The sequence below is a fragment of the Dama dama genome, chromosome 16, assembly GCF_033118175.1.
Source record: "Dama dama isolate Ldn47 chromosome 16, ASM3311817v1, whole genome shotgun sequence".
Taxonomy (NCBI): Eukaryota; Metazoa; Chordata; class Mammalia; order Artiodactyla; family Cervidae; genus Dama; species Dama dama.
The window spans coordinates 38050709-38077888 of record NC_083696.1 but is presented as its reverse complement, the minus strand read 5'-3'; the positions used below and the strand labels follow the sequence as shown (position 1 = coordinate 38077888).

Here is a 27180-nt window from a genome sequence, read left to right as displayed (position 1 = left end):
ATTTAATTGTACAAATAATACAAGAAGTAAGCATTTACTTCTGTTGCATGACCTCGTTCCCTGTGTGAGAAGAAATAATGATGATTGGGGAGTAAATAGAATCCTGTTAAGCATAATATCTTCAGTTGTCCTTTGTCTCCAACTCCTAAACTAGTCTCATCATTTCTAGATCACATGGCTTCCTGAGGATTCCAATTGCTTATCTTCCCAGGTGGCTCAGTGGTTAATAATCTGCTTGCCAATGCAAGACATATAGGAGATGCGGGTTTGATCCCTGGGTTGGGAAGATCCTCTGGAGTGGGAAATGGCAACCCACTCCAGTATTATTGCCTGGAAAATCGCATGGACAGAGGAGCCTGGCGGGCTACAGTCCATAGGGTCTCAGAGTTGGACCCAACTGAGTACGCATGCACTCACATCCCTTGTTTATTAGTCTAAGGAAGGCTTTTTGTAATGGAATAAATTCAGGTATTGATAAAATTCTAACCTTTATAGACAAAACCTTCTTGTGGGTAAGATAAGCATTGCTAGATATGTTTTCATGACAGACCACAGGCTTTCTTTCTTTCTTTTTAATTAATTTTTATTGGAGTTTAGTAGTTTTACAATGTTGTGTTAGTGCATCTTTATTTTTTTCTTTTTGAGTGGTGTCCTTCTCTTGGTCCATGACGGTGAAAAAACAATACTAGTCTTTCCTCATGTTTGGCAAATTTTATGTTTAACTGTACTTCTCCTTTCTCATTCAATCATTAGTTCATTTATGTTTCTTGAGAAGCCACTAAGTTCCAGGCACTGTTGCAGATGTTGGAGACAGTTTATATAAACAAAGATTTCCAGAATCCTGTTAAAAGGGGATTTACCTGAGTCACGAATCAGAAACTGCCCTGATGACATTGATCATAGTATACTAACCAATGTAGTAGGGCCGAGGTCACACAGTAATAACACTAAGAGCATAATTTAATGTTAAGAATACTTCCTCCCCTATCAGTATTCAAAGTGGTAAGAAGAAAAAGAATAACTAACACATAGCCTTTCCTGTGAATCAAGCCATACTTTAAACCATTTCACATATATCGATATGATGCTCACCACAGCTTTCTGTGGTATGTGCTTTTGTGGTTCCCATTTTGCAGATGAGAAGACTAAGTTATAGAGAGGTAAGGTAACTTGCCTAAGATTACAAAGCAGTGAGTGAAGTGTCAGAGTCAGGCTTTGAACTGAAGACAGCTGGCACAAAGCCAAATATTTCTCTCTTGCAACTTAGCTATGGAGCCCAAGTAAAGATTTTTCTCTTGGTTTCCATTTCCATTGACCAAACTATTATTTTCCCAACTGTTCCTTGGAAATCAACAGATGTTCCCTGAAAAAAAATAAAAAAAGTTTCATGGAAAAATATTTAACCCAGCATTTTTCTAATGTATATAGAGGTTATTTATACTGAGTACTTCTCAGAGAATTTAGTGTTCAGTGTATACTATAAATCACCAAGAGGACCATTTATCTTTTATAGTTCTAAAATTATTTTTTCATGGACTGTTTTTTTCTTGTTTTGTTTTTATAGGATATCTATAGAAATCTCAAGGAACTTAAAGTTCTGTGCCATTTCTGTACTCTTAAATGTCTTCCACTCTTCCACGCCATTCGTTTCTTTGCTGTCACCCAAATGCTCTCTTAAATGCAGACTCAGATGTTTCCACTCTCTAAATCACCCTGTGGTGAGCCCTCATTGCTTTGGGGGTATATTCATTGCATTGCAGGACCTTGCTGGCCTCGTTGGCCTCTTCTGCCAGTCTTTGTGGGCCAGTGGACCACGAACAGCTCCTTCTGCTCTGTGCTGCCTCGCTTGGATCTGCTCCCTCTGCATTCGCTTGAAAAGCCCTTCTTTGCACTCCCATCATCAACCGAAACAATTCTCACTTGTTTCAAGTTTGGCTTAGACATTCCACTTCCTGTGGACCCTGTCTTGAAAACCTCCTATCGGCCAGGTCTCCATCCTCTCAGTCTATGTAGAGTCTTTCCTGGTCTGTATGTATTACAATTACTTGCCATTAAACCAAGAGTTCCCTAAAGATTTGTTTTTACATCTCATACCTAGCAAATTATTACCTGCACAAAGCAGTTTCTCCATAAATATTTGAATGGATGCCATTTTCCAGAAGCTCTTAACTGTTAGCAATGTGTTCCTTATGTTGACCTAAAATCTGGTTCTTTCCAGTATTATCACATTGAATATATTTCATTCTTTTGCTCGTAACAACCTATCTAATAATACTGTATTATTTCAATATAGTATTTGAGTTCCCCTCAAGTCTTCTCCATGTGAAACTTATTTATTTGTTGTTTTTATATTTTTATGAGCTGTGTGCCTAGAAGGCATTGCTGGAACATCCATATGCAACTTTTTTAAACAATAGAGCATTGGTGCTCAGTTACTGATAGGCAGTCAGAATTGAACACTGCATTCCAGGTAGTATTAAAGCAGTTTTAATTTTTATAGAAACCCACATGTTTTCCATCAGTTATTACCAAACCTTTTCCCCTCGTCTTCTGCTTATGCTTATTGAATTCCATCTTACTTTGACCTAGTCATTTTAATCTTGATTAGATCATCTCTTGTTTGAAGCAGCTTTGTATTATCTTCAAATTTTATGTACACACCTGTTGTTTCTTCATCCACATCTCGGAACAGAAAACAAGTGTCCCATAGTTTCCAATAGAGAACTCATTCTAGGTTAATCCTGAGTCATCCTAACCCCATCCTAGTTATAATTCCTCTTGTCTTCAGTCTGTCCAGTTCTACAGCACCTCACCTGTTTTTCACTTATCCAGAACTTATTTCAGCACATGCTTTGTGGAAATACAGACTGTGACTCTACAATTCATAAATTGAGTTCAACTTTTTATTTTAGTTGACACCTGTAAACTACCTAGCCCCGTCACCCTAACTCAAGTTTCTCAAGTTTTAAATGGAATAACTAGTCTTAAGTTTTTCTGTAAAAATTTAACTTGAGGGTCAGAAGGGTACATGGTGCTTCATCTTTCTCAGTGACGGTGTTCTAATACATTTTCTCAGGTTTTAAAAAGTTGCAGAAAGAAGAAAGGAAAGGGAAAAAGAAGTGGTGTCCAGAAGTCTTTATATGGAGAAAGAGACATTGCCTCTAAGAAGCCGCTCTTGAGCCCTATCCCTGAGCTGCCCGAGGTCTCTGAGACGCCGTTGGTTGGGAGCCTCGTTCGGAGGATGTACCCAGGTAGCTGTTCTTTGTCACCACTGTATCTCTTCTCCCTCTTTGTTGCCATTTCACTCTCTTTTCTTCCCCTTTTCTCTTCATTGTGTCCAGAATACATAAATTTAAAATAGCAACTTTCCCTCCTTTTCCCACAAGAATTTTAAGCAGCAGTGGGCAACTTCCCTGGCGGTTCAGTGGCTAAGACTCCAAGCTTCCAATGAGTTTGATCCCTGATTCGGGAACTAAGATCCCCCACATGCTACAAGGTGTGGCCAAAAAAGCGTGTTTTTGTTGCTGTTGTTTTTTTAAAAAGCAGTAGTTCTTTAACTTTCAGATCACCTAGACCCTTTTCAGACTCTGCTGGATACCCCCTCTCCCCAGAGAAACTCAGACACAGTATATTGCATATAATTTTAGGGGAAAGAATTTCCTTTTGCCCTGTCTTTGCTTTTTAAAGCATTTTGGTAAAGCAAAATGAATTCTGTTTGGTGGTGTATTCCATTGCTGAAAGTCAACAAGGTGATGGCTCAGTAATAGGTGTATCTTCTATGAATTAAAAATAAAAATTAAAACCAAAAAAAAAAAAAAAAAACTTGCCCTGAAAAAACTTCAGTAGAGTTGGAACTGCTAAACATCTTCTGGAAACAGCATTTATAAATCGAACTTGATTACTTGGAAAATTTTGTTGAAAAGGAAGATTAAGTCTGTTGATACCCTGATTAGATAAAAATTGGATTGGGGTTACATCTGGTTGGTTAATGCTTGAGTTTAAATCAACTAAATCATCCTGAAAATTGAAAATGAGTTCATTTGGTGCGTGAATTTTGTATGGAACCAGTTTTAAAATAGCTTCCTTTGTCAATCATCAAATTTTTATAGCCTTCATTCCATTTGCAACATACTGTAAAGGATCCGTCATAGATTCAGGGGTGAATATGGTACATGTCATTATGGACTCTTGGTGTCTGCTTCCCAGGTAGCGCTAGGGGTAAAGAATCTGCCTCCTAATGCAGGGGACAGCGGGATGGAGACACAGGAGATATGGGTTCAATCCCTGAGTCGGGAAGATCCCCTGAAGGAGGAAATGGCAACCCACTCCAGTATTCTTGCCTGGATAATTCCATGGACAGAGGAGTCTGGCGGGCTACAGTCCACTGGGCCACAAAGTCTCGGACACAACTTAGCAACTGAGCCCAGTGCTACTTAGCCTGTAGGACTTAGCCAGGCTGGCTGCGTTCCCAGGAAAACTCTTTGTTCACATTATACCTTTACCACCTGGTTTATAATGATCTGTCCACCACCTTCCCCTGCAAGTTTTCCTTCCCATGAGACTGGAAACTAAGACATATTTTCATTATATCCCCAGTTCCTCGTAGGGGTTGTTCTAAAGGCATTTGAACAGTGACTGTTAGTGCATATCTTCCATCATGCATCCTATTAGAGAATTTCTTTTCAAAAATACCTGAAGCATTTTTTTAATCTGTAGGTTTCATCTGCTCTGAGGGTCTAAAGCCATCTCTCCATCCCTCTGTCTCTCTTCTTCCCTCCATCCTTCTCCCCTGCCTTCCTTTTCTAGTATGTTAATCTCATGAAAAATTCACAAATATCAATGTTTTAAAGTTGTTTAAAGAGCCCAGTTGACATATGGGTTGGTTGGCACCAAGGGGCTTCTGTCCTAGGTTATCTCTAGCTTTCCATGACATGATTGTAAGTACCCAAATCAGGGATGTATAAATACCTTTTCAAACTGACCGATTATTTTGTAGGTTTGGGGCTTAGCTTATGTTTTTATCTCTCAGTTTCAATTTTGTTTGAAACATTTTTTATACACATTTGACCGACCAATTAAAAACGTTATTATCTGCAATAACCAGAGAGATGACTTCTCGTGGTGCTGCGATTGAGAGCTCACAAGGCCTTCACTTAGGCTGTATTCTGCAACCTGAAAAGCCCGATGATGTGTTTTTCACCTGTGACGTAACGCCAGGTGCCAGAAACACGCGGCAGGCTCCAGATGACATGTCTCCTTGGAGGGCGAGTTATAGTCAGAGATGGACATGCAATGGGAGAGAGTTCTAGAGAATGGAAACCAACAGGCGTGTATTTCAGGGTATGGTGCAGTTCATGTTAATTTTTTAACACAGGACATAAGACCCGAGTGTCTCCAGAAGTACCCTTTTAATGAAGTCCTCAAATGCCCCCAGAATTCCATATTTTTTCTCTTCTATTTCAAGGGGGAACACGGAGAGGAAAGTTTCCAAAGCACAGTGTTGCCCGTTTTCAGTAATTCATTTTTCGGGAAATGGAAACTGTGTCTGCCTCACGCTAACTGACCTTGTAGTATGGGGAGCACATTAGAATAGAGGAAACCATTTCAGATACGGTTCTCATTTCCCTGGTCTTGGGTTGTGTGCTTTATTAATTCATGCATTAAGTACATATTTTTTTAACCTGTAGGTTGAGGAAGAACTGAGCAAGACAGGCTGCTGACAGATGGGGGTGGGGGGGGCAAGCATAGGGTTGTATTTGTAGGTCTTGTGACTTTTTGAAAGCTTGAAATGCAGACTGATACAATTTGGCACCTGTTTTGATTTGTGAAACTTTGTTTCCATTGTTGCTTTTTAATTCAGTTTAACCTTATTTACATGCCCTTAGATGATTTCAACTCAAATGGTAAATTTGAAGAAGTGATGCTTCCGAAGAGAGAAAATCTTTTGTCTCAGGACCCAGAAGATTGGCAGGTGATTCAAGGCTTTAATAAAGACGATGCATCTGAGTCCTGCAGCTCTGACATGGAAAGTTCCTCATCTTTTAGTAATGCTACTTTTGAGCAAGATGCAAATATAAATTCTATAGAAATGGATGAAAATGAAAATATCCCAAAAGCAATTACATTGGAAAGTGAAAACGAACTAAAATCCGGGACTGAGTGTGAAAACAGCCATATTTCTTGTACTTTGGTGACTGTAACCCCCATCGTATCCGGTAATCCAAAACCCGATTTTCCCCTGCAGTCCCAAGAATTTTCTGCTGCTGGTCAAAATGTGGAAAACCTCTTTAAAATCTCAGAAGATATGAGCATCAAATGTGGAAAACAGAGTGGCTTCTCAATCATTCCAGAAGACAAACTACAGACTGAGCGTCTCACACCCAATTCACAAAAACAATGTGATTGTTCAGAAGAGGTCTTAACTGACGGGAGAAGAGTAAGTCAAAGTCAAGGTGAGGGTTTGGGTCCAAACTCCACAGCAAGTTGCAGTAGTGTGAGTGACAGAGAGAGAAAATACAGAGGACACTCTGTGGGTGGTTCTGATGGGCTGGGTTTACATTTGGAAAAAACCAGCAGCCTCCAACCTTCCTACAGCATGAGCAGCTCAGTAGAGGTTAGTTTAGAAAATTCCCAACTGTGTGAAGACTTATCTGATTGCATTGAGCAAAGCCTTCAGAGAACAAAGGGCCAAACCAAAGTAAGACGCAGCTTGAGGCTGCAGAAAAGTTTGGAAAGCGCAGGAGGGCTCGTGTGGGTTTCACCTCCACCGCCTCCCGCCTCCTGCGCTTCCCGGAGAACCAAGAGGAGGACAATAGGTACTCTTGACGGCAGAGGCTTGGAGCCTGGGTCCTCCAGGCAGGATCCTTGCACGCCCGCCTCCACATCAGGTGAGAATGGTGAGGGCTTTACCGCTGCTCCTGCTGCCCGTTTACCAGGGAAGAGGAGGAGGAGAAGCTTCTGTGTCTCTGCACTTGTCAGTCCTAAAAGCACCACCCAGGCAAGAGGCTACAAAAGAAGATCCTTTCTCAGCCAGAAGGGAGAGAACACCCTCCAAGGGACTTTGAGAGAATCAGACCTATCAGAGAACTAAAGCAGTCACTGACACTGCCAGCAGAACAATTTGGCAGGAAAGAACGTAACCCACCGTTCAAGCCTGAAAGATTCTTTCATCCAGTTCCCATTTTGTTCAACCTCAATGTTTTAAAAGTTTCAAATAAAATCATTTTGAGTTGAACCTACATTTAAGGAGAAATAAGTGAATTTCTTCATCCTTCAAACCTAAAGCATTGTATTAAATATGTCCTCCCCTCAAAGGAGAAATGTTTTGTTGGTATTCTGTTAAAAGGGATTGGTTTCAGACCTAACAACTTATCTCTTGAGTTTTATTTCATCGTGGCACATATTTACCACTGAAGCTTTAGAGTTTCTGTTGTGAAAAAGCGTCTTTTAGAACTGACTTGTTTTATCTGGATGAAGAGTTTGTTTTGGTTTGATTTTTTTTTAACAATACAATGACTGTAACTTTCTGAAAGTTGAAGGTTATATAAGGTTGAGAACTTAAAGCGACCTGAGGTGGGGTATATTTTGTCTTGAAATATTGCCCCCCAAAACAACTAGGAAAGATGGAAATGATAAAACTTGTTTGGGGTTAAAGTTAAGAGAAGCTTTAATCATTTACTTCATCTCAAATAAAACTTTTAGCAATTAGATTAAAAGCAAATCTTAATCATGGGATTTTGAAAAACTCTTTCAATAAGAATATTGCAAATCTGTCACTATGAAATGAATCTATAATTTAGAAATAACTAATGTGAAAGCATTTTAACCTTCAAACAAGACTCTTGTGTGCTTTATCAGGTAGGAAATGGGAGCTTGGTTTTTGGTGAAAATATAAGCAGTCTAGTGGAGGACTCATCTCCCATGTTATTCAAATTAGTCACAGGTAATTTAGGATTTAATTTATGGTTCTCCATTTAAAAAAAAAAAAAAAATCCAGAAAGAAACTCACTTGAAGGCCCCTAGAAAATTGGTTTGCTTGAAACCTAGTGGTAGGCTGCTGATTTCTTTCTTACCATGGCATTTTCCAGCCTTGCTAACTTTCTATTTCACAATACCAAGTGCTAGCACTTGTTTTTTCCAGCTAAGTTTCAGCGATACATCCTGTCACTTGGCGACAGCAGTTTGAAAATCTAAGTCGCTACATATCTGTAATCTGTGAATGTGCATAAATCATTGTATCATTAAACAATTGTTTTTGAAATCCTTTAAATCATTAAGCTCTCCCTCTCCCAGTGATCACAGAAACATGTTAACAAATAGGGCTCTCTATAAATAACACAACAGGGAAGAAAGCTCCTGCTGGGCGCCCATTTCCCCCTCCTCAGATAGAGACTATTTGTTACCTCCTTGGCACCAATAGGTCTGGGACTCCTGCTGCTAAAGACTAATGTATTTTACATTAACACTCGAAGTGATCCCCAATTTCTCCTGCTAAAGGGTGGATTGTTTCAGAAATTCTTTTATCTTTACAGGTAAATTATTTATGGACTTCTTTTCCCCACCCCCCACCCCATTTATAGTTCGGTTTGGTTGACAAATCTCTACCACTGGAAAAAACCGAAAGTAAAAAAAAAGAACGAAACTTTTTGGTTTGGGTCATTTAAAAAGAAAAGGGGAAAAAAACTTTCAGAAACATACAATAGTAGAGAGTTTTAAAAATTTTTTGTTGTTTATTCAACATAGAAGCTAAAATTACTGTTATTTTCTTCCTTTTTTACTTTATATGATCTCAGTTGTACTTGGATTTTTAGAATTTGACATGCTTTATTTCCAAAAAAGTGCTAATGAGGATTAAGAACATATTTTGGTCTGTGTTTTTTTTTGTTTGTTTTCCATTGTGAATTTTTTTGGCTTGGTTTTTCAAATGTAAAATTGTTCTCTTTTCCTAGCATCTGCAGTTAAACAGATTAACACTTTACAAGTTTAAAATATTTCATTCTAAATTTTTTGTTGCTATCTGTAAAATAACAAATAGACTCTTTTCCTAAAAAAAAAAAGAAGTCTTGAGAAAGCATAACCACGTGGAGGTAATTTTATCCACTGTCTCATTTATATCATAAATTTGTGAAAAGTTAATGATTTCTGTATTTTCTCATGCTTGCTTCTTTTTAACTGTTTCTTTTCATTAATGGTTGAATCAAGAACTGGCCTGATCTTTTTTACTGCAGTAACCCTTGACATTTTGCCTTAGAAACGTTTCCACCGTATCTGCCTCCATTGATTCCCACTTGTTCCAGAAGATGGCAGCATGACATCTGAAGTCATCCTGGGTTGCACCGCCTTAAACCAGGGCAGTGCTCTGCAGTTGCTATGGGTGCTTCCCGTTTGTTTTCACTCCTTTTTATCACAAAGGTCGTATGTGTCTATTGAAAAAAGAGAACTGTGCAAAATGAAACCTTTCTTCTACCCACCTGATGCAGGCATGCCTACACACAGCTTTTTCCCCCCACCTTTCTAGGTGTCAACACCATTAACAGGGGGCAAACCTCTTCCAGACCCTTTGGCTATGTAAACATAGGTTTTGCTGTTTTGCTTTGTTTTTTTTTAATTTAAAAAGTGGAAAAAATTTATTTCCTGAAACTTTTCAGTAAGAAAAAAAGTTTACTTTGAGGCACTTAAAAGTTGTTTTTGTTTTGTTTTGTTTTTAACTGGAGGATAATTGGGTTTCGTTGTTTTCTGATGGGATCACTCTGTATTCCATTTTACAATTTAAAAATTTTATTCAACAAAATACCGTGAATATCCCCATGATATTATGGAGAGTCCTGGTGCTACCTCATCTTTTTAACCCCTGTCTAGAGTGAGATAATTAGATCTCTATAACAGAGTTCACCATCTCCTTAATAATGGACGCTAGCTGTCTCCAGTTTTGTGTTACTGAAAATTATGCCACACTAGGCTTGTTTGGAAATGTAAGATAAATTCTTTGAAATTAAAATTAAATGGTTATTAAGTTCATTTCTCTAGATCATACCTAGCAAAGTTCCTTTATAAAGATTTCACCTTCTTTCTGTCCACCATATTCTTCCCCCATCACTTCATGCCACATTGCTTCCATTTTTTTCTGACTGCCCCCTCCCCACTCCCCTGACTTAAGCTATAGAATTAATTGAATGTGAGACTTAGACCTGGCATACCAAGAAGGAAATAATAATGCCTGATTTGTGCTTTATATCGAAAGAGCTTCTGTTTTCCATTTACTTTTTAAAGTCAGGTTTATTGAGGTGTAATTCACCTACAGTACAGTTTCCCATTTTTAAGTGTACCAGTTTGAAGTTTGGCAAATTCACACAGTCATGTAACCACTGCCACAGTCAAGTAACAGAACATAGTCATCACCCTGCAAAACATTTCCTCCTGCCGGTCGCAGCCAATCCCCTCTCCCCTAACCCCAGCCCCTCACAGTCACTCATCTGATTTCTATCCTTACAGTCTTGCCTTTTCCAGAATGTCATATAAATGGGATCATGCAATCTGTATCCTGTTGTGTCTGCCTTTTTAAACTAAGCATAATGCATTTGGGATTTACCCATGTTGTATGTGATAAGTAGTTGATTTCTTGTTTATTGCCCTGTAGTAATCCATTTTATGGATATACCACAGTTTATCCATTCACCCACTGATGGATATTTGGTTTGTTTCTATATTTTGGCTTCTGCAAATAAAGCTGCTATAAACATTCACATATGGATCTTTTTTATAGAAACATGTTTTCATTTCTCTTGGTTAAATACCTAAAAGTGGGATTCCTGGGACATACAGCTGGGGTGTTTTTAAGAAACTGCCAAGTTTTTCCACAGCAGTGGCATCGTTTGCATCCTCACCTGCCACACATAGTTCGGTTTCTCCACATTTTCATCACCACGTGGTGTCAGCCTTAGTGCTTGTAGGCATTCTAGTAGGTATGCAGTGGTATCCCACTGTGTATATTTCTTTTTTTTTTTGTATATTTCTTTAATGACTAATAATATTGAACATATTTTATTCCCTGTGCTTATTTGCATTCTTATATCCTCCTTATTGAAGCTTCCATTTAAATGTCTTGCCTACATTTTCTTTTTTCCTTATTGCCTTTTTTTTTTAATTGAAAGGGTTCTGCCTATATTTGGATACAATCCTTTATTATGTATCTATCTTGCAAATATTTTTCCCCCAGCCTGTAGCTTGTTTTTTTAAACTTTTTAAATTTTCTTAGAGTATTTTTTGAAAAGACATATCAAAAGCATTTTGATGTAATCTAACTTATTCTTTTTTTTTTTTTTCCTTGAATGAAACATGCTTTTGTATACTAAGAAATCTTTGACTAATTCAAGGGTACAAAGATTTTCTCCTAGGTTTTCTTCTAGAAATTGTATTGTTTTAGTTCTCAGGTATCAGATCCACTTTACGATGACTTTTGTATAGTCTGTGAGAAGAGGGTTTTGTTTTCTTTTTAATGGAAGCCATTCAGCACCATTTGTTGAAAAGATTTTGCATTCCTTATTGAATTACAGTGGCACCTCTGTTGAAATCTGTTGACCTTATATGTGTAGGTCTTTTTCTGGACTTGATTCTTTTCCATTGATCTATGTGTCTATTCTTAAACCAACATTCACCATCTTAATTACTGTAAGAAACCTTGTTTTCCCCTTTACTGTGAATCTTTGTCATGGTTTTCATTTGAAGTTCTTTTTGTGAAGGAGGAAAACCTGTGGAAGCAAAAGGCTGACCAAACAATTCAATGTGGAGCCTATAATTACACCCAGACATGCATTATCATTTAAGGCAAAAAGTAATACTAAGCTATCAGAAATAAGGGAAAGGAACCAACTTCCTTGTGGCCTAATCTTCTCATGTAAAAAAGTTTGCTACAGTTCTTGATTTTTAAATTGTCACTCTGAGACACTAAGATTTAGTCATTGAGAAAGAATTCTGTTCTTGACCACTGTATATTATCAGTAAGAAAATGAAATGAGTTGAATAAAGGTTAAGAGTTAAGTTTGCTAAAAATAAGTCTGATTCAATTCTCATATATTAAGATTTGTATTATAGCTTGGTTTAGTATTACAAAAAAAAAAAAAGTCACTATCCTTACTTGGAAAGCAGCCTTAGCATTTGAGAATTATTTCTTAACGTGGGAAAATTTCCCTGCACATCCCAGGTAAGAAGATTGTAGATTGAGTAATACATGTGCCAGGCATTAATTTCTAAGTGTGACCACTGCCTTCAAGGTGCTCAGTTTTCATTAAGAGGGAAGTGAGGGCAGTATTTGGACTCTTGTTGACTGAGGGCTACAGTCATGGTGACTGCAATCATGAAATTAAAAGACGCTCCTTGCAAGAAAAGCTATGACAAACCAAGATGGCATATTAAGAAGCAGAGACATTACTTTGCCGACAAAGGTCCATCTAGTCAAGGCTATGATTTTTCCAGTGGTCGTGTATGGATGTGAGAGTTGGACTATAAAGAAAGCTGAGAACCCAAGAATTGATGCTTTTGAACTGTGGTGTTGGAGAAGGCTCTTGAGAGTCCCTTGGACTGCAAGGGGATCCAACCAGTCCGTCCTAAAAGAAATCAGTCCTGAATACTCATTGGAAGGACTGATACTGAAGCTGAAACTCCAATACTTTGGCCACCTGATGTGAAGAGCTGACTCATTTGAAAAGACCCTGATGCTGGGAATGATTGAAGGTGGGAGGAGAAGGGGACAACAGAGGATGAGATGGTTGGATGGCATCACCAACTCGATGGACACGAGTTTGAGTAAACTCCGGGAGTTGGTGATGGACTGGGAGGCCTGACATGCTGTGGTTCATGGAGTTGCAAAGAGTCAGACATGACTGAGCAACAACTAAACTTAGAGCAGAATTATAATACATTAGGGTATAATTACAAAGGAATGCCCTGGACCTCTCAGCCCTCAAGCTGGCACCAACTTCAAATCAGGTAAGTTTTTGGAAAAATGATGCTTAAACAAAGTTCACTAGCAAAGGTTTTAGAGTAATGGGGATCCAGAGGGCACATTCTGTTCTGTATGTCTCTTCCTTATTTTTTACTGAGACTAGGCAGTGTGAGGGCTTCCCGGGTAGCTCAGCTGGTAAAGAATCCACCTCCAATTGACCCCAGTTCAATTCCTGGGTTGGAAAGTTCTCCTGGAGAAGGGATTGGCTACCCACTCCAGTATTCCTGGTTTTCCCGGTGGCTCAGGTGGTAAAGAATAAACCTGCAATGCAGGAGACCTGGGTTTGATCCTTGGGTTGGGAAGATCCCCTGGAGAAGGGCATGGCAACCCACTCCAATATTCTTGCCTGGAGAATCCCCATGGACAGAGGAGCCTGGTGGGCTACAGTCCATGGGGTCGCAAAGAGTCGGACATGACTGAGCACCTAAGCACAGCACAGGCAGTGTGAAGTTGGCCTCATCTCCTACACATTTTTAAAGTATTTTTCATCCCATTGTATTCTAACCTATGAATATATACGGATGAAGCATGGATTCAAAGCCAGGCCAGGGATTGTGAATTGTCTGTAAGAAAGTTTTTAAAAAATCTCTCTCCTTAAATGCTTCTGCACTTCTGTCTTTTATACTACCAGATTTCTTTGTAGTATGTCTGAAAGGTTGACTGTGGACTTAGATTCTTAGATCAAGTAAGCAGACTTTGGGGGGCGAAATTGAATTATTATAAATAATCACACATACAAAAAATAGTGGATTTTTATTTGGGGGGAGCCTTAGATTTATTTGAAGATTATTTTAGAACCATGATTTGGCTCTAGAAGGCCTAACTGTACTATGACCTAACAGTTCCAAGTTTGTATGTTCAGTTTTGTTCATTCTCTGATGCTTTTCTGTTTTTTTGTTTTTATGAAATTGTGGTACAGACTACAAGTAACCTAATAGCTTTAGTGAGAAGATGAGTAATTACTACCATTCTCATGATACATATTTCTTGTCCCACATCTTCAACCAAGATCATACTTAGCCTTGCGGTGACCTTAATTTTAAGATTTATTAGAAAAGTTTTGGAAAATTTTAGAATATTGGGAAGCAAGTATTTTCTGGAACTGCTTCTATCTTTTGATACTTTAAGCATTATATCACTTATATGAAAAGGGAAAATAAATGAGCATGCACATTAAAGAAAAAAAATATGCATTTTCTAAGGTTGAGATTTATAAAATTACCAATGACATATTGGAAAGCACCCTTTTTAAATTTTCCTTTTTCTCATTTGTCCACAGCGCAATGTCTGACCAAATGGTTTAATTGATTTCTCTATGATAAAAGTAGCCTGTGTGGAGCAAACAGCTAGTTTTTTTTTTTTTTTTTTTTAGATATAATTCAAGAAAATTCAGATTTTATCATTTTGTTCTAAGTTCCAAATTTCTAACTCTATTTTCATATGAATTTTTTAATCTCTAAAATTTAGAGACTTCCATTTACATCTAGTAATTTTATTCTCACAGCTTTATTCACCCACTTAAAATTTGCTTTTTAAAATAAGTTCACTTTGGTAGTGTTTTGTTCTGTCAAATGTCGTCATCTGTTAATGGTGCCTTTATTTTCGCCATTTAAAAACAAACTTCATTTCTGATGTCCCGAGTGCTTGCTAGTAAGCACAATCCAATTTTTTTCTTTACTTAAACACATCAAATAACAGCCCAGGAGCGTCAGGTGTTAGCAAAACTGGGTCTTCCCAAATGTATGGTCCAAACAGTGAAATAATTGTTTTTAGTATAAATTTTATGTCAATCAACTGACACTTCCTAGAGAAAGTGAGTAAAAAGATTTTTCGGTTCAAATTAGTTTAGTTTGAGTGCTAGGCATTTGGATGTTGTTATGCCTAACATTTGGACACATACAGTGTGTTCATTTTTCAATCATTCATAACAGAGCAATAATGCAACGTGAGCAGTCTCTTGTTTGAAGTGTACATTGGGAATGAAGATTTCAGAAGGAGTCCCTAACTCAAACCTGAAAAACCTGGTGTTAGTCTTGGGTGATTTCCAGTGACCCCGTGACCCCCTTCTTCCTGCCCCCTGTGTCGACTTGGAACTGGGAAGCCATTTTTGTTTTTGGAAGGGAAAGGAGACAGATATAATGAATGACTTTTATTGTGCAATATTTCAAACTCTCTTGAATGCATTCGAACGGGATGGAAACTGTTCTGCCCTATGTCACAGCCAAAACAAACAAAACATATTCCCTAAACCTGGATGTGTGTTTCTCTCAAACTGGCAGTAGTTAGAGCTAAACTCTCAGACAAGAATTTGGTTTGACAATTTTTAGCCCTTGTTCAACTAAATATGAGGGAAGGTCACAGCCAAAGCAAATACTGTGGGGAAAAATTAATACACATATTTACAGCTTGCAGGTGGCATTTGTTCTGAAACGTTAGATGTTTGTCTTAAAGAATTGCATTTGTGGTAATACTTTGAAATGGACTACTTTTTTTTTTTTTTTGCTAATATTTTTAAAATGAACTCCTCTTCGATAATAGTAACTCCCAATGTAAATAAATTCTGCAGAGGTCCCTGAAGAGTGATAAATGCTTGAATTTAACTATTTAAACATTTAGAAAGGCCACTAAGAATCTGAGAATTCTAGGAATATCAGACCCAGCAAATATGCCATAAAACTCCCTTGATGATAGCCTTCTCTGGCCCCCGAAGAACCCACTCTAGTGAGTATCAATGACTCCTTTATGGCAATGCCTCTGACATTGTTTACTGACTCCAACCACCCCTGTCCAGGTTGTTAAGTATTCCCACCCTTTGGATCTGTGGGAAGAATTACTCTGTACCATCTAGATAATTCATTTTGTAATGCACCATTGTGCTTCATGAGCCTGGCGAAATACATTTTTTATTAGTCACAATAGTAACTCAAATTTATGGTCACCTATGACCAACAGGCTCTTGGTTTGTGCCTTACCCAAGAAATACTGGAGACGTAAATTGTTAAGCCAGGCAATCTGCCTCTCAAAATGGCAGCATGCAGACTTCAGTCCACCTCTTAGGTCTTCCTTTCAAAATACAAAATTCTAAACTTTCAGGGACCGCTTTGTTGAGCAATATCAAACATCTGTGTAAATGGAAATAAGCCATTGGATCATGCCACTGGCCGTTAACTGTTCATTTAATAACAGTACAGATAAAACACTACCTGCATCTTGCATTTTAGTTAGGAACACGGCACATTACCACAAAGGTTTCTACTTCCCAAGCATAGCAAGATCCAATTATATTCCTATTAGCTAGCATGACTGGCATGTTCCGGATGTAGAAATCATTTTAAGGAATGGATGCTTAGTTTTTTGCAGTCTGTCTGGATGGTGGGAAGTAGGAAGTCTTCCATGAGCCAGTAAATGGATGTTGTTGAGGTCCACGGCTCTCAGGTTGCCAAGGAGCAAACGTGAACGTGAGATTCCAGATGGGAGGGCAAGGGGGTCAGAATACAAACTTCTTAGAAAAAAGCTGGCACTCGTTTTTCAATTTTCGGTGTTATTTTCCAAGTTCTTAGTATTTAAACTTAAATGTGGTAGATAACGTGAGTTTCTTGCGTTGAGTAAGGCAGGAATAATTGAACACTCTGGTTTATCGACATTCTTCTCATTTATTTTAACCCTGCGGGACATTGAAGTGAAAGCGTTAGTCACTCAGTCGTGTCCGACTCTGGGACCCTGTGGACTGTGCAGCCACCAGGTTCCTGTCCATGGAATTCTCCAGGTAGGAATAAATACTGGAGTGGGTTGCCATTCCTTTCTCCAGGGGATCCTTCTAACCCAGGGATCGAACTCAGGTCTCCTGAATTGCAGGCAGATTCTTTACTGTGTGAGCCACCAGCAAAGAGTTCCTTTTTTTAATCTCAAATTTATTTTTAGATTTAAAATGAACGTACCTTCCCCAAATAAATTGGAGCCTTTCAATTCCCAATGAGACTGCCTTTCCCCTCAGAGAGAAACAACCCAACTTTCCTTTCAATGAATCACCCGGGGCCACCTACATATACTCTTAATTTGTAACTAGGCTTGGACTTTACAGTTTTTTTGTCTTAACAAGTCACATGATAGGAAAACATACAAAACACCCTGCTATGGTCTTGTCATGTATTCTCATGTCTCCAGAAGTATATAACAAGACATACCATTGTTCCTATATTATAAACAAGACAAACAACAGGGGAGTGATTTTCTCTGCTTGGTAGCCAGCAACAATAAAGCGTGGAAGAGACGGGGCTCTTGGTCTATTTCACACCTAGGGGCCTAAGGAGAACAGGCCATAGGGCTGCTTGTTGGCTGTTCTTGTAAAAGTTTAGTTGGAGGAGCCCTTGAGATCAGTCATTGTTGGCACATAACATTGAGGAGAGTTCCATGTGCTACACAATAGGTCCTTGTTGGTTATCCATTTTGAACATAGCAGTGTGTACATGACCTTCCCAAACTCCCTAACTATCCCGTCCCCCCCGACAACCATAAGTTCGTTTTCTAAGTCTGTGAGTCTCTACTCCATGTTATGTACCAATCTGAATGGGAGAGGGGTATGGGGGAGAATGGATACGTGTTTATGTGTGACTGAATTCTTTAGCTATTCACCTGAAACTACCACAACGTTGTTAATTGGCTATGCATGCTTGCATGCTCAAGTTGTTCCATTTGTGTCCTGCTCTTTGCGATCCTATGGACAGTAGCCCGCCAGACTCCTCCGTCCATGGGATTCTCCAGGCAAGAACACTGGAGTGGGTTGCTATGCCCTCCTCCAGGGGATCGTCCAGACCCAAGGATTGAACCCCTGTCTCTTATGTCTCCTGTATTGGCAGGCAGGTTCTTTACCATACCCCCATACAAAATGAAAAGTTAAAAGAGTAGTTTAGCCAGTTTCAAAATAGATAACTGTTGGGGGTTTGAAGCCATCCAGAATCTCTCACAAATAGAAATTGCATCTATTTCCTTAAAACAAAGTGAATGATGAGTGTTGATTTACCCTTTCTTCTCTAATATAATTTGGGGGAGAGAGGGCAAAGGAGCAGGGAAGAAGTCAGAGGAAATACTGTTTAAGCTAGAAAGCAGGCCCATGTCTACATTTAGATGCCAGCACCCTGAACAAGCAGCATTCTCTGCTCAGGCCCTGAAGGACGTGCCCAGAGTCCCGCAACTGTCTTGTAAATGTCCCAATGGATTTACAGCCTGTTTTCTCCAAGAGAGGAAAACCATTTTAGGCAAATTGCAAACACTTTGGAGGCGTGTGTCCTTTGACATTTCGCTGCCTTCCCGATTCTCATCCTGCCACGGCCACAAGCAAAGAGCAGCTACCACCAGGCCAAAGCTGTAACAATATTAAGATGTTTTCCTCAACCTTGTCCCCAGAAAGATACTCCGTTTCCAGAAGATTGTTCTCCCTGGGGCATTACATCATGAATTGATTCAGCTCTTGGAGGAAGAAATTGGACAAAATATAATAGATGACCTCCTGGGGAAACATACTTAGGTTGTTAAGTATTCCCACCAGAAAACTAAGAAACCGCTTATATGTGACTACTCTGTCCACATTTAACCTTTCACCTTATTGCAGCTGAGCCGGGTGGTTTTTTTTGCTACAAAGGTTTTTGTTTTAGTAGGGGTCAGAGGGAACATTTCTCCTTTATTTTTTTTTTTAAGGAACACAAGTATTCTTTGTTTTTGCCATTACACAGGCTTCCTCAGCTTCATGAGTTGCCCCCCAGATCCTGGATCAGGTTAGGATGCAGCCACCACAGAAGGGTGTCCCCACTCATTGGGTAGGCATGGCCTCCCCATGGGCAGTGGGAAGGGGGACAGCTGGGGCCAAGGGGAGCTGCTTCATCTCGTTAATTTTCCAAAAGGGTTTTTCGGCCTTTGGGGCATCATGCCAACACAGAAGAAAGCCACACTTGTGAAGCATTTGGGAGACATCACTGGTCCATCATGCAGATGGAGTAGTCCCTGGACGCAGAATCTGCTGAAGAAAAGGATCAAGTTTCCTCTTTCCTGGGAACCCGTTTTCCAAGCAGGATGCTAGTGATTGATGAAGTAACTCCCATCCAATCAAGAGTGCAGTAAGAAACGTGAGAGCTATGTTCCAAGTTTGCATGTTGGAGTAGAGAAGCGGGTGGGTGGAACTGGCCGTATATACATTGGCTGACTTCAAACAAGGACAACTTGGAAGTGTGATTCGAGTGGATGGAAGGACTGATGAACCAGAGGAATTGGTAATAAAACAGCAAGGCTTTCATCACCCAGTGCCCAGCTGGTGACTGGAAGCTGGTCAGTATCCAGAGCCTAGTTAACAGATTAGAGGACCGTGGAGTGAGTTGGCAGTCTGAATTGGCAGGACAATTGACAACTGGATTGGCCGGGCAAAGTTCCTTTTCTGAGGCAGAAGCGCTCTAACCATGGCAGCAAACCTCAATTACTGTCTTGTTCTCTCAACTTTCAGGGCTTCTTGGTGGCTCAGTGGTAGGGAATTAACCTGCCAGCGCAAGAGATGCGAGTTCGATTCCTGGGTCAGGAAGATTCCCGGGAGGAGGAAATGGCAACCCATTCCAGTATTCTTGCCTGGGAAATCCCATGGACAGAAGACCCTGGTGGGCTGCAGTCCACGGAGTCTCAAAGAGTCAGACACAGTTCAGTTCCGTCGCTCAGTCGTGTCCGACTCTTTGTGACCCCATGGACTGCAGAACGCCAGGCCTCCCTGTCTATCAGCAACTCCCAGAGTTTACCCAAGCTCATGTCCATTGAGTTGGTGAGTTGGCCATCCAACCATCCCATCCTTTGTCGTCACCTTCTCTTCTTGCCTTCAATCTTTCTGAGCATCAAGTTTTTCCAGTGAGTCAGTTCTTCGCATCAGGTGGCCAAAGTATTGGAGTTTCCGCTTCAACATCAGTCCTGTCAATGAACACTCACTCAGGACTGATCTCCTCTAGGATGGACTGGTTGGATCTCCTTGCAGTTCAAGGGACTCTCAAAAGTCTTCTCGAACACCACAGTTCAAAAGCGTCTATTCTTCGGTGCTCAGCTTTCTTTACGGTCCAACTCTCACACACCTCTGAGCACAATTGAGAGTTAAGCACTCTCATCTCTCCCATCAGAAGAGGAATACAGTCTCCGTAGGGTGCTTAAATCAACTCCTTTATTTCTTACCCCAATAAAAGGCCTCCCGTGACCCCAGCCAAGCCTCTGTCGGGTTCAGAGTGTTCAATTCTGCTTCTGAGCTGTGCGCCTCGGATAATGAGAGCAGCCTCTGTCGGACTGTAGGTCAAAGGTGAGCACGGCAGGAGTCGGGTGAAAGGGACCACGACATGTCTACGATGTTTGCATCTTTTTGTGACTCTGTTATGATTTTATCTTTATTTATTTTTGCAATCAAGTACCAAATGCCACTGACTTTATGTTTTTCAATTTGTACTGGAGTATAGTTGCTTTACATTTACAAGGTTGTGTTAGTTCCTGTTGTATAGCAAAATGAATTTGGTGTATGTTCACACACATCCCTTCTTTGGATTTCCTTCCCATTTTGGGCGCCACAGAGCACTGAGCAGAGCTCCCTGCGCCCTGCAGTGGGTTTTACTTACCTATTTTATACATGGTGTCAACAGTGTATACTTATCCATCTCAATCTCTCAGTTACTCCCAGCCTCCTTCCCCCATTAGTATCCATATATTTGTGCTCCGCTTTGTAAATGAGATCATCTATACCAAATTTCGTGGTACATATACACAATGGAATGTTGCTCAGGCATAAAAAATAAAATTGAGTCACTTATAGAGATGTGGATGAACCTAGAGACTGTCATACAGAGTAAAATGTCAGAAAGGAAAAAACAAATATCCTAATTACCACATATATCTGAAATCTGGGGGGAAATGGTCTATTGTGATTTTAAAATAAAAAACTAAAGTGCTTAGAACAACAACAGAAGTCTCTGTGATTCTCAGCTACCCATCTGTAAAGTGGGGATACTACTGGTACCTACTTTATATACTGCTGCTATGAAAATCAGGTAATATAGATGGTGGTGCCTCTTGTTTTCGCCAGCCCAGCATCCTTCTGCACTTTGTTACAGAAGCACATTTTCCTTCTCGGGTACCATTTACCTACAGTGTAGTCACTGGGGTAGGTGTATTCTCATGTGCCCTCATTGTATGCGATCTCATCCTCATGCCTGTATTACAGACAAGGAAGCTGAGCCTTTAAGAGGTAACGTGACTTGTTCAAGATGCGATAGCTGGTGCATGGCAGAGCTGGAATCAGGAATCTGCCTGAAAGTCCACTTTCCTCTGATGAAAGTGCTATAAGTAGAGAGGCAAGGATTTGGGGTTTGTGGCAAGAGAAGAATAAAATTATTCAGGGAAGATGAGGATTTTCTCTGTGTCAGACTTGCTGCTGTTCTCAGAAATGCCCTTGAGGGAGAGCTGCAGCTTCTGCCTCCTGATTTCAGGCAAAACAGCCCCTTTGTTCCCTTTTCCTGGGGAATCTGCCTGCAATGCAGGAGACATGGGTTCAATCCCTGAGTCAGAAAGATCTCCTAGAGAAGGAAATAGCAACCCACTCCAGTATTCTGGCCTGGAGAATCTGTCCATGGGAGAATCCCATGGACAGAGGAGCTTGGCAGGCTGCAGTCCATGGGGACATAAAGCATCGGACACGACTTAGTGACTAAGCACCCACACACGCACAACCCCACTTTTAGTCTTGCTTCAGTGTCCTTCCCAGTAGCCTTGTCCTGCTCATCTCCAAAAGGAAATCAGCCCCATCAGAACATAAATCTCAAGCGCTGCACAACCTCTCACACTCCTCACCCCTAGTCTGGATTTCTCTCTATCAAGTTATGGGGGCGGGGACTTCCCTGGTGGTCCAGTGGTTAAGACTCTGCTCTTCCCCTTCAGGGGTCTGGGTTTGATCCCTGGTCAGGGAACTAAGATCCCACATGCTTTGAAGCCAAAAAGAAAGAAAATGTCTTGAACGGAATAAAAATGAAAATACAACATATCAACTTAACAAATTAAAAAATTATGGGAGTGTACCTGTGAAGAGTGAGATGGTCTGTGGTGTCATCCTGCTGAACACACTCACTTTTGCTAACATTTTATATCATCTTATTCAAAACTATGGGCTTCCCAGGTGGCCCTAGAGGTAAAGAATCTGCCTGCCAACGCAAGAGATGCAAGAGATGCGGGTTTGATCTCTGGATGGGCAAGATTGCCTGGAGAAGGAAATGGCAACCTGCTCCAGTATTCTTGCCTGGGAAATCCCATGGACATAGGAGCCTGGTGGGCTACAAAAAAGAGTTGGACACGACTGAGCGACTGAGCACACACATTCAAAACTATTAGACTTGCTCTAGTGTTTTCCTAGTCATGGAAATCAAATACAGCGATGTTTTCATCACACAAAATGTATCCATCTGTGGTTTTGCAGTGAGGGGTCAGGTGTACATGTTAGCCAAGGACTGGGGAAGCTGGCCAGGATCTTCTCACTGGTGTCTGGCAAAAGAACAGAGTATCCATCAGGGATTCTTTTCCATCCTAAATCCAGTTCTGGAGGTATTCTGATCTAGGCACCTGTCCATCTTGTCAAGCACCTCAACTTGGGGAACAAAATCCATCTGAGCTATGGTCAGCTGTTGCCGTATCTATTTGGAGATCCAGTGGGTAGAACAGGCTCAGATCCTGAGGAGGGCTTGGGGCAACCAATGCCAAAAGAAATGTTTATTAAATGATAATTAACGACCAAATAGAAAGTCCAGCATAAGTTTAGTAGGCGTGCTAGCTTTAAGTTGAGAGGTTGAGTGAAGTTAAGGAGTCCCTCCAGCTTCTTGTTCTGGCTCAGACAGGTTGACAAGACAGGCTGGGACCCGGGACCCTTCGCTGCAGTGCTGCGATGCTTGCACCTGGGTACACCTCTCCTCCCATGATAAAATACAAAGAAACTTTATGGGATGAAAAATAACCTCACACAAGTACAGAACAAATTCTGGATCAAAAGATACAAAGAGACCAAAAAAGCCCAACTGCTCTTTTTGAATAGCTAGAGCAAAAGTAGGGGGTTAGAAAAAAAGCCAGGTACTACATACATCGCCACCTCATTCAGTTCAGCTCAGTCGCTCAGTCGTGTCCGATTCTTTGCGACCCCATGGACTGCAGCACTCCAGGCCTCCCTGTCCATCACCAACTCCCGGAGATTACTCAAACTCATGTCCATTGAGTCGGTGATGCCATCCAACCATCTCATCCCTTCTCTTCCCACCTTCAGTCTTCCCAACATCAGGGTCTTTTCAAATGAGTCAGTTCTTTGAATCAGGTGGCCAAAGTATTGGAGTTTCAGCTTCATCATCAGTCTTTCCAATGAATATTCAGGACTGATTTCTTTTAGGGTGGACTAGTTCAATCTCCTTGCTATCCAAGGGACTCTCAAGAGTCTTCTCCAACACCACAGTTCTAAAGCATCAATTCTTCAGTGCTCAGCTTTCTTTATATGTCCAACTCTCACATACATACATGACTACTGGAAAAACCATAGCTTTGATTAGATGGACCTTTGTCGGCAAAGTAATGTCTCTGCTTTTTAATATGCTGTCTTGGTTGGTCATAACTTTTCTTCCAAGGAGCAAGCATCTTTTAATTTCATGGCTGCAGTCACCATCTGCAATGATTTTGGAGCCCAAAAAAATAAAGTCAGTCACTGTTTCCACTGTTTCCCCATCTATTTGCCATGAAGTGATGGGATCAGATGCCATGATGTTAGTTTTCTGAATGTTGAGCTTTAAGCCAACTTTTTCACTCTCCTCTTTAACTTTCATCAAGAGGCTCTTTAGTTCCTTTTTGCTTTCTGCCATAAGGGTGGTGTCATCTGCATATCTGAGGTTATTGATATTTCTCCTGGCAATCTTGATTCCAGCTTGTGCTTCTTCCAGCCCAGCATTTCTCATGATGTACTCTGCATAGAAGTTAAATAAGCAGGGTGACACTATACAACCTTGACATACTCCTTTCCCAATTTGGAACCAGTCTGTTGTTCCATGTCCAGTTCTAACTGTTGCTTCCTGACCTGCATACAGATTTCTCAGGAGCCAGGTCAGGTGGTCTGGTATTCCCATCTCTTTCAGAATTTTCCACAGTTTGTTGTGATCCTCACAGTCAAAGTCAATAAAGCAGAAGTAGATGTTTTTCTGGAACTCTCTTGCTTTTTCAGTGATCCAGCAGATGTTGGCAATTTGATCTCTGGTTCCTCTGCCTTTTATAAATCTAGTTTGAACATGTGAAAGTTCACAGTTCACATGCTGTTGAAACCTGGCTTGGAGAATTTTTAGTATTACTTTGCTAGCGTATGAGATGAGTGCAATTGTGCGATAGTCTGAGCATTCTTTGGCATTGCCTTTCTTAGGGATAGGAATGAAAACTGACCTTTTCCAGTCCTGTGGCCACTGCTGAGTTTTCCAAATTTGCTGGCATATTGAGTGCAGCACTTTCACAGCAGGTGCCCAAACACCTAAGTCACCCCTCCAATCCCTGGACACATTCCTATCAGTCAAGAGCTGTCAATTTGTTCTGTCATTCCCCAGCCACACAGAGTTGATGGGTCTGGCACAATCCTCTTACACCTTAACATAGAGAACAATAACGATGACACAATCCATTGAGGTAACGTACCCTCTAGAGATTATTAGTTCTGAGGGATTCTGACTGGATCCTTCTGGTACCAGCACTAATTCTACTTAAAATCTTTGCTTTAATCAGTGTCCTGGCTCTTGGTCATATTAAAAATTCAATAGGTAAAGAATTTTAATTCACATACCATGCACATTAATAGACAAAGAACACCAAGTACCTTGGAACCACTGGTAAGCCATGTTTGCCCAAGCTGAAAGACAGCATCTGGAAATATTTGGGGTCTCTGTCAATAGAGCTTGGAAATGGGCAAGTGCTTCTCGTGAGAGGTGGAGAACTCAGACTCCAGAGTCAGTCTGACCTGGATTCAGATGTGAGCTCTGTGTGACCCTGAGCAAGTTCATTTCAAATTCATTGTCTGAAATGATGGCAATGTCTACCTTTCAAGAGTTTGTGAGACAATGTAAATAAAACACCTCGAACACCTCGTATAGACCCTGGACCTTAAAAAATTCTCAAAAATGGTGACATTATAACAATAAATTTGAGCAAAGCAAACTCCAGTTTTTTCTGTTTTCTTTTTCTCTGCTCCCTTTTCTCTTGCCTCCTGTTCTTTCCCTCATTCTTCCCACAACTCCCTCATTCCGCCTCCCTCCACTGCCCCAGCCCTTTTCTGGATGATCTGAAGGAAGACATTAATTATTAAAGAACATCCGGTCCTTGGCATTCCATGTAGAAGAAATCAATGATTTGGGGGACCCTAAAGAGAATCACTGATTTTATAAAGGCTTAATAAAAAGTCAACAATCGAACACAAGCTTTTTCCCCTCTGAATCATTACATTCTGCTGTTCCTGAACATCTGTGCCGAGGGGAGGTCTGCCTTCACTCGGGCCTCCTTGAAACCCTGCTTCTTGGGCTGTAGTTATGTGTCTGTTTATGCCTCATTTGGAACACAGGCCATCATTCCAGGATTCTCTTTCTGGAGCTGCCACTAACTATGTGGGTGAATTATTTTCCAACTTTGAACTTCAGTTTTTAAAATGGAGCAAGTCAGGCGAGACTTGCTATAATTGATGAAAGTCGATGAAAATACCACTCAGGTTTAATACTTAATCGTACATTCTTATGGCGTTTCCTGCATATCCATCTCAAGTTGACAGCCAGCTCTTCATGCAGGGTGACAGTGTCCTACTCCGTAGGAAAAGAATAAAATTCAGAAGTGGAAGCCCTAGGTTCAAGTCCCAGCTCTGTAACCTGCCAGCTCATGTGACCGTGGGTGAGTCGTTACATCTCCGCCTACCACTACTTTTTCCACTACTATGAAACTGGCTGATATACCCAAACTACAGGGTTATTGTGAGGACCTGGAAGATAAGCATTAACACCGCACTTGGTTAATTTAAAAAGCAAGTTCATTATTGTTAATTGTGTTCTTAAAGTTTTTATTGAATGCCATCTGTATTTTTAAAATTTAAAAAATTAATATTTTTAAAATTAAAAAAATATTTGGCTTTTTTTTTTTTTTTTGGCTGTATGGCGTCTTCATTGCTGCACGTGGGCTTTCTCTAGTTGTGGTGAGCGGGCACTACTCTAGTTGTGGTGGGAGCACCTCTCACTGTGGCAGCCTCTCTCGTTGTGGAGCACAGACACTCGGGCACCTGGTTCAGTAACTGTGCTGCATGAGCTTTGTTGCTCTGAGGCATGTGGGATCCTCCCGGACCAGGGATCGAACCCATGTCCCCACTGGCAGGCAGATTCTTAAGCACTGGACCACCAGGAAAGTTCCAGAATGCTGTCTGTCTTAAGAACAAAGCTAAGAGTTTTGCTATTACCCATTTTAAACTCACTGAAGAAAAGAATTGTTGGTATATAATTAAAACTGATTGCATTTCCAATGCAAAATTGTAAACACACCAAAAAAAAAAAAAAAATGCTTTCAAAACCAGTAAAACCTTTGAGTAATGTTACGAAGTGAATACTCTCTAGGTGCCTTCAGATTTATGTGGTAAGAATAAATATCAAAATTAAACCTGAAATGAAATACTAATTCTCTCAGTGGGATTGATTCCGTTAGGCTGTCTTTGCAAAGTACACAGTTCTTCTGAAATTTGCATAGATAAATTTGAAGTTATTTTCTAATTATAGAAATTATTGAAGATGGTAAAAGTATAAATGCAAAAACAGTTGTATTAGAGTTTTCTAGAAAAACACAAGTAATGGGATATTGGTGTCAGACTCTTTGTGACCCCATGGACTGCAGCACACCAGGCTCCTCTGTCCTCCACTAGCTCCCAGAATTTGCTCAGATTCATGTGCATCGAGTTGGTGATGCTGTCTAACCATCTCATCCTCTGCTGCCCCCTTCTCATTTTGCCTTCAGACTTTCCCAGAAGCAGGGTCTTTTCCAATGAGTTGGCTCTTCACATCAGGTGGCCAAAGTATTGGAGCTTCTGCTTCAGCTGAAGGTGCTCAGCCTTCTTCTATGGTCTAACTCTCACATCTGTAAAATAGGCTATA

General features: G+C 40.4%; 1 protein-coding gene across 2 annotated transcripts in view; it reads left to right on the top strand.

Moving 5' to 3' along the window:
- Nucleotides 1-11210, top strand: part of CDCA2 (cell division cycle associated 2) — a 46888-nt gene extending 35678 nt beyond the window's left edge. The window contains exons 14-15 of one of the 2 annotated variants that reach the window (XM_061163861.1): nt 3077-3251; nt 5886-11210. In XM_061163861.1, the coding sequence (XP_061019844.1) occupies nt 3077-3251; nt 5886-7090 (1380 nt within the window). In that variant the 3' untranslated portion in view covers nt 7091-11210. The remainder of the gene's footprint in view (nt 1-3076; nt 3252-5885) is intronic. The other variant, XM_061163860.1, reaches the window with a different exon arrangement.
- The last annotated feature ends 15970 nt before the right edge of the window (nt 11211-27180 follow it).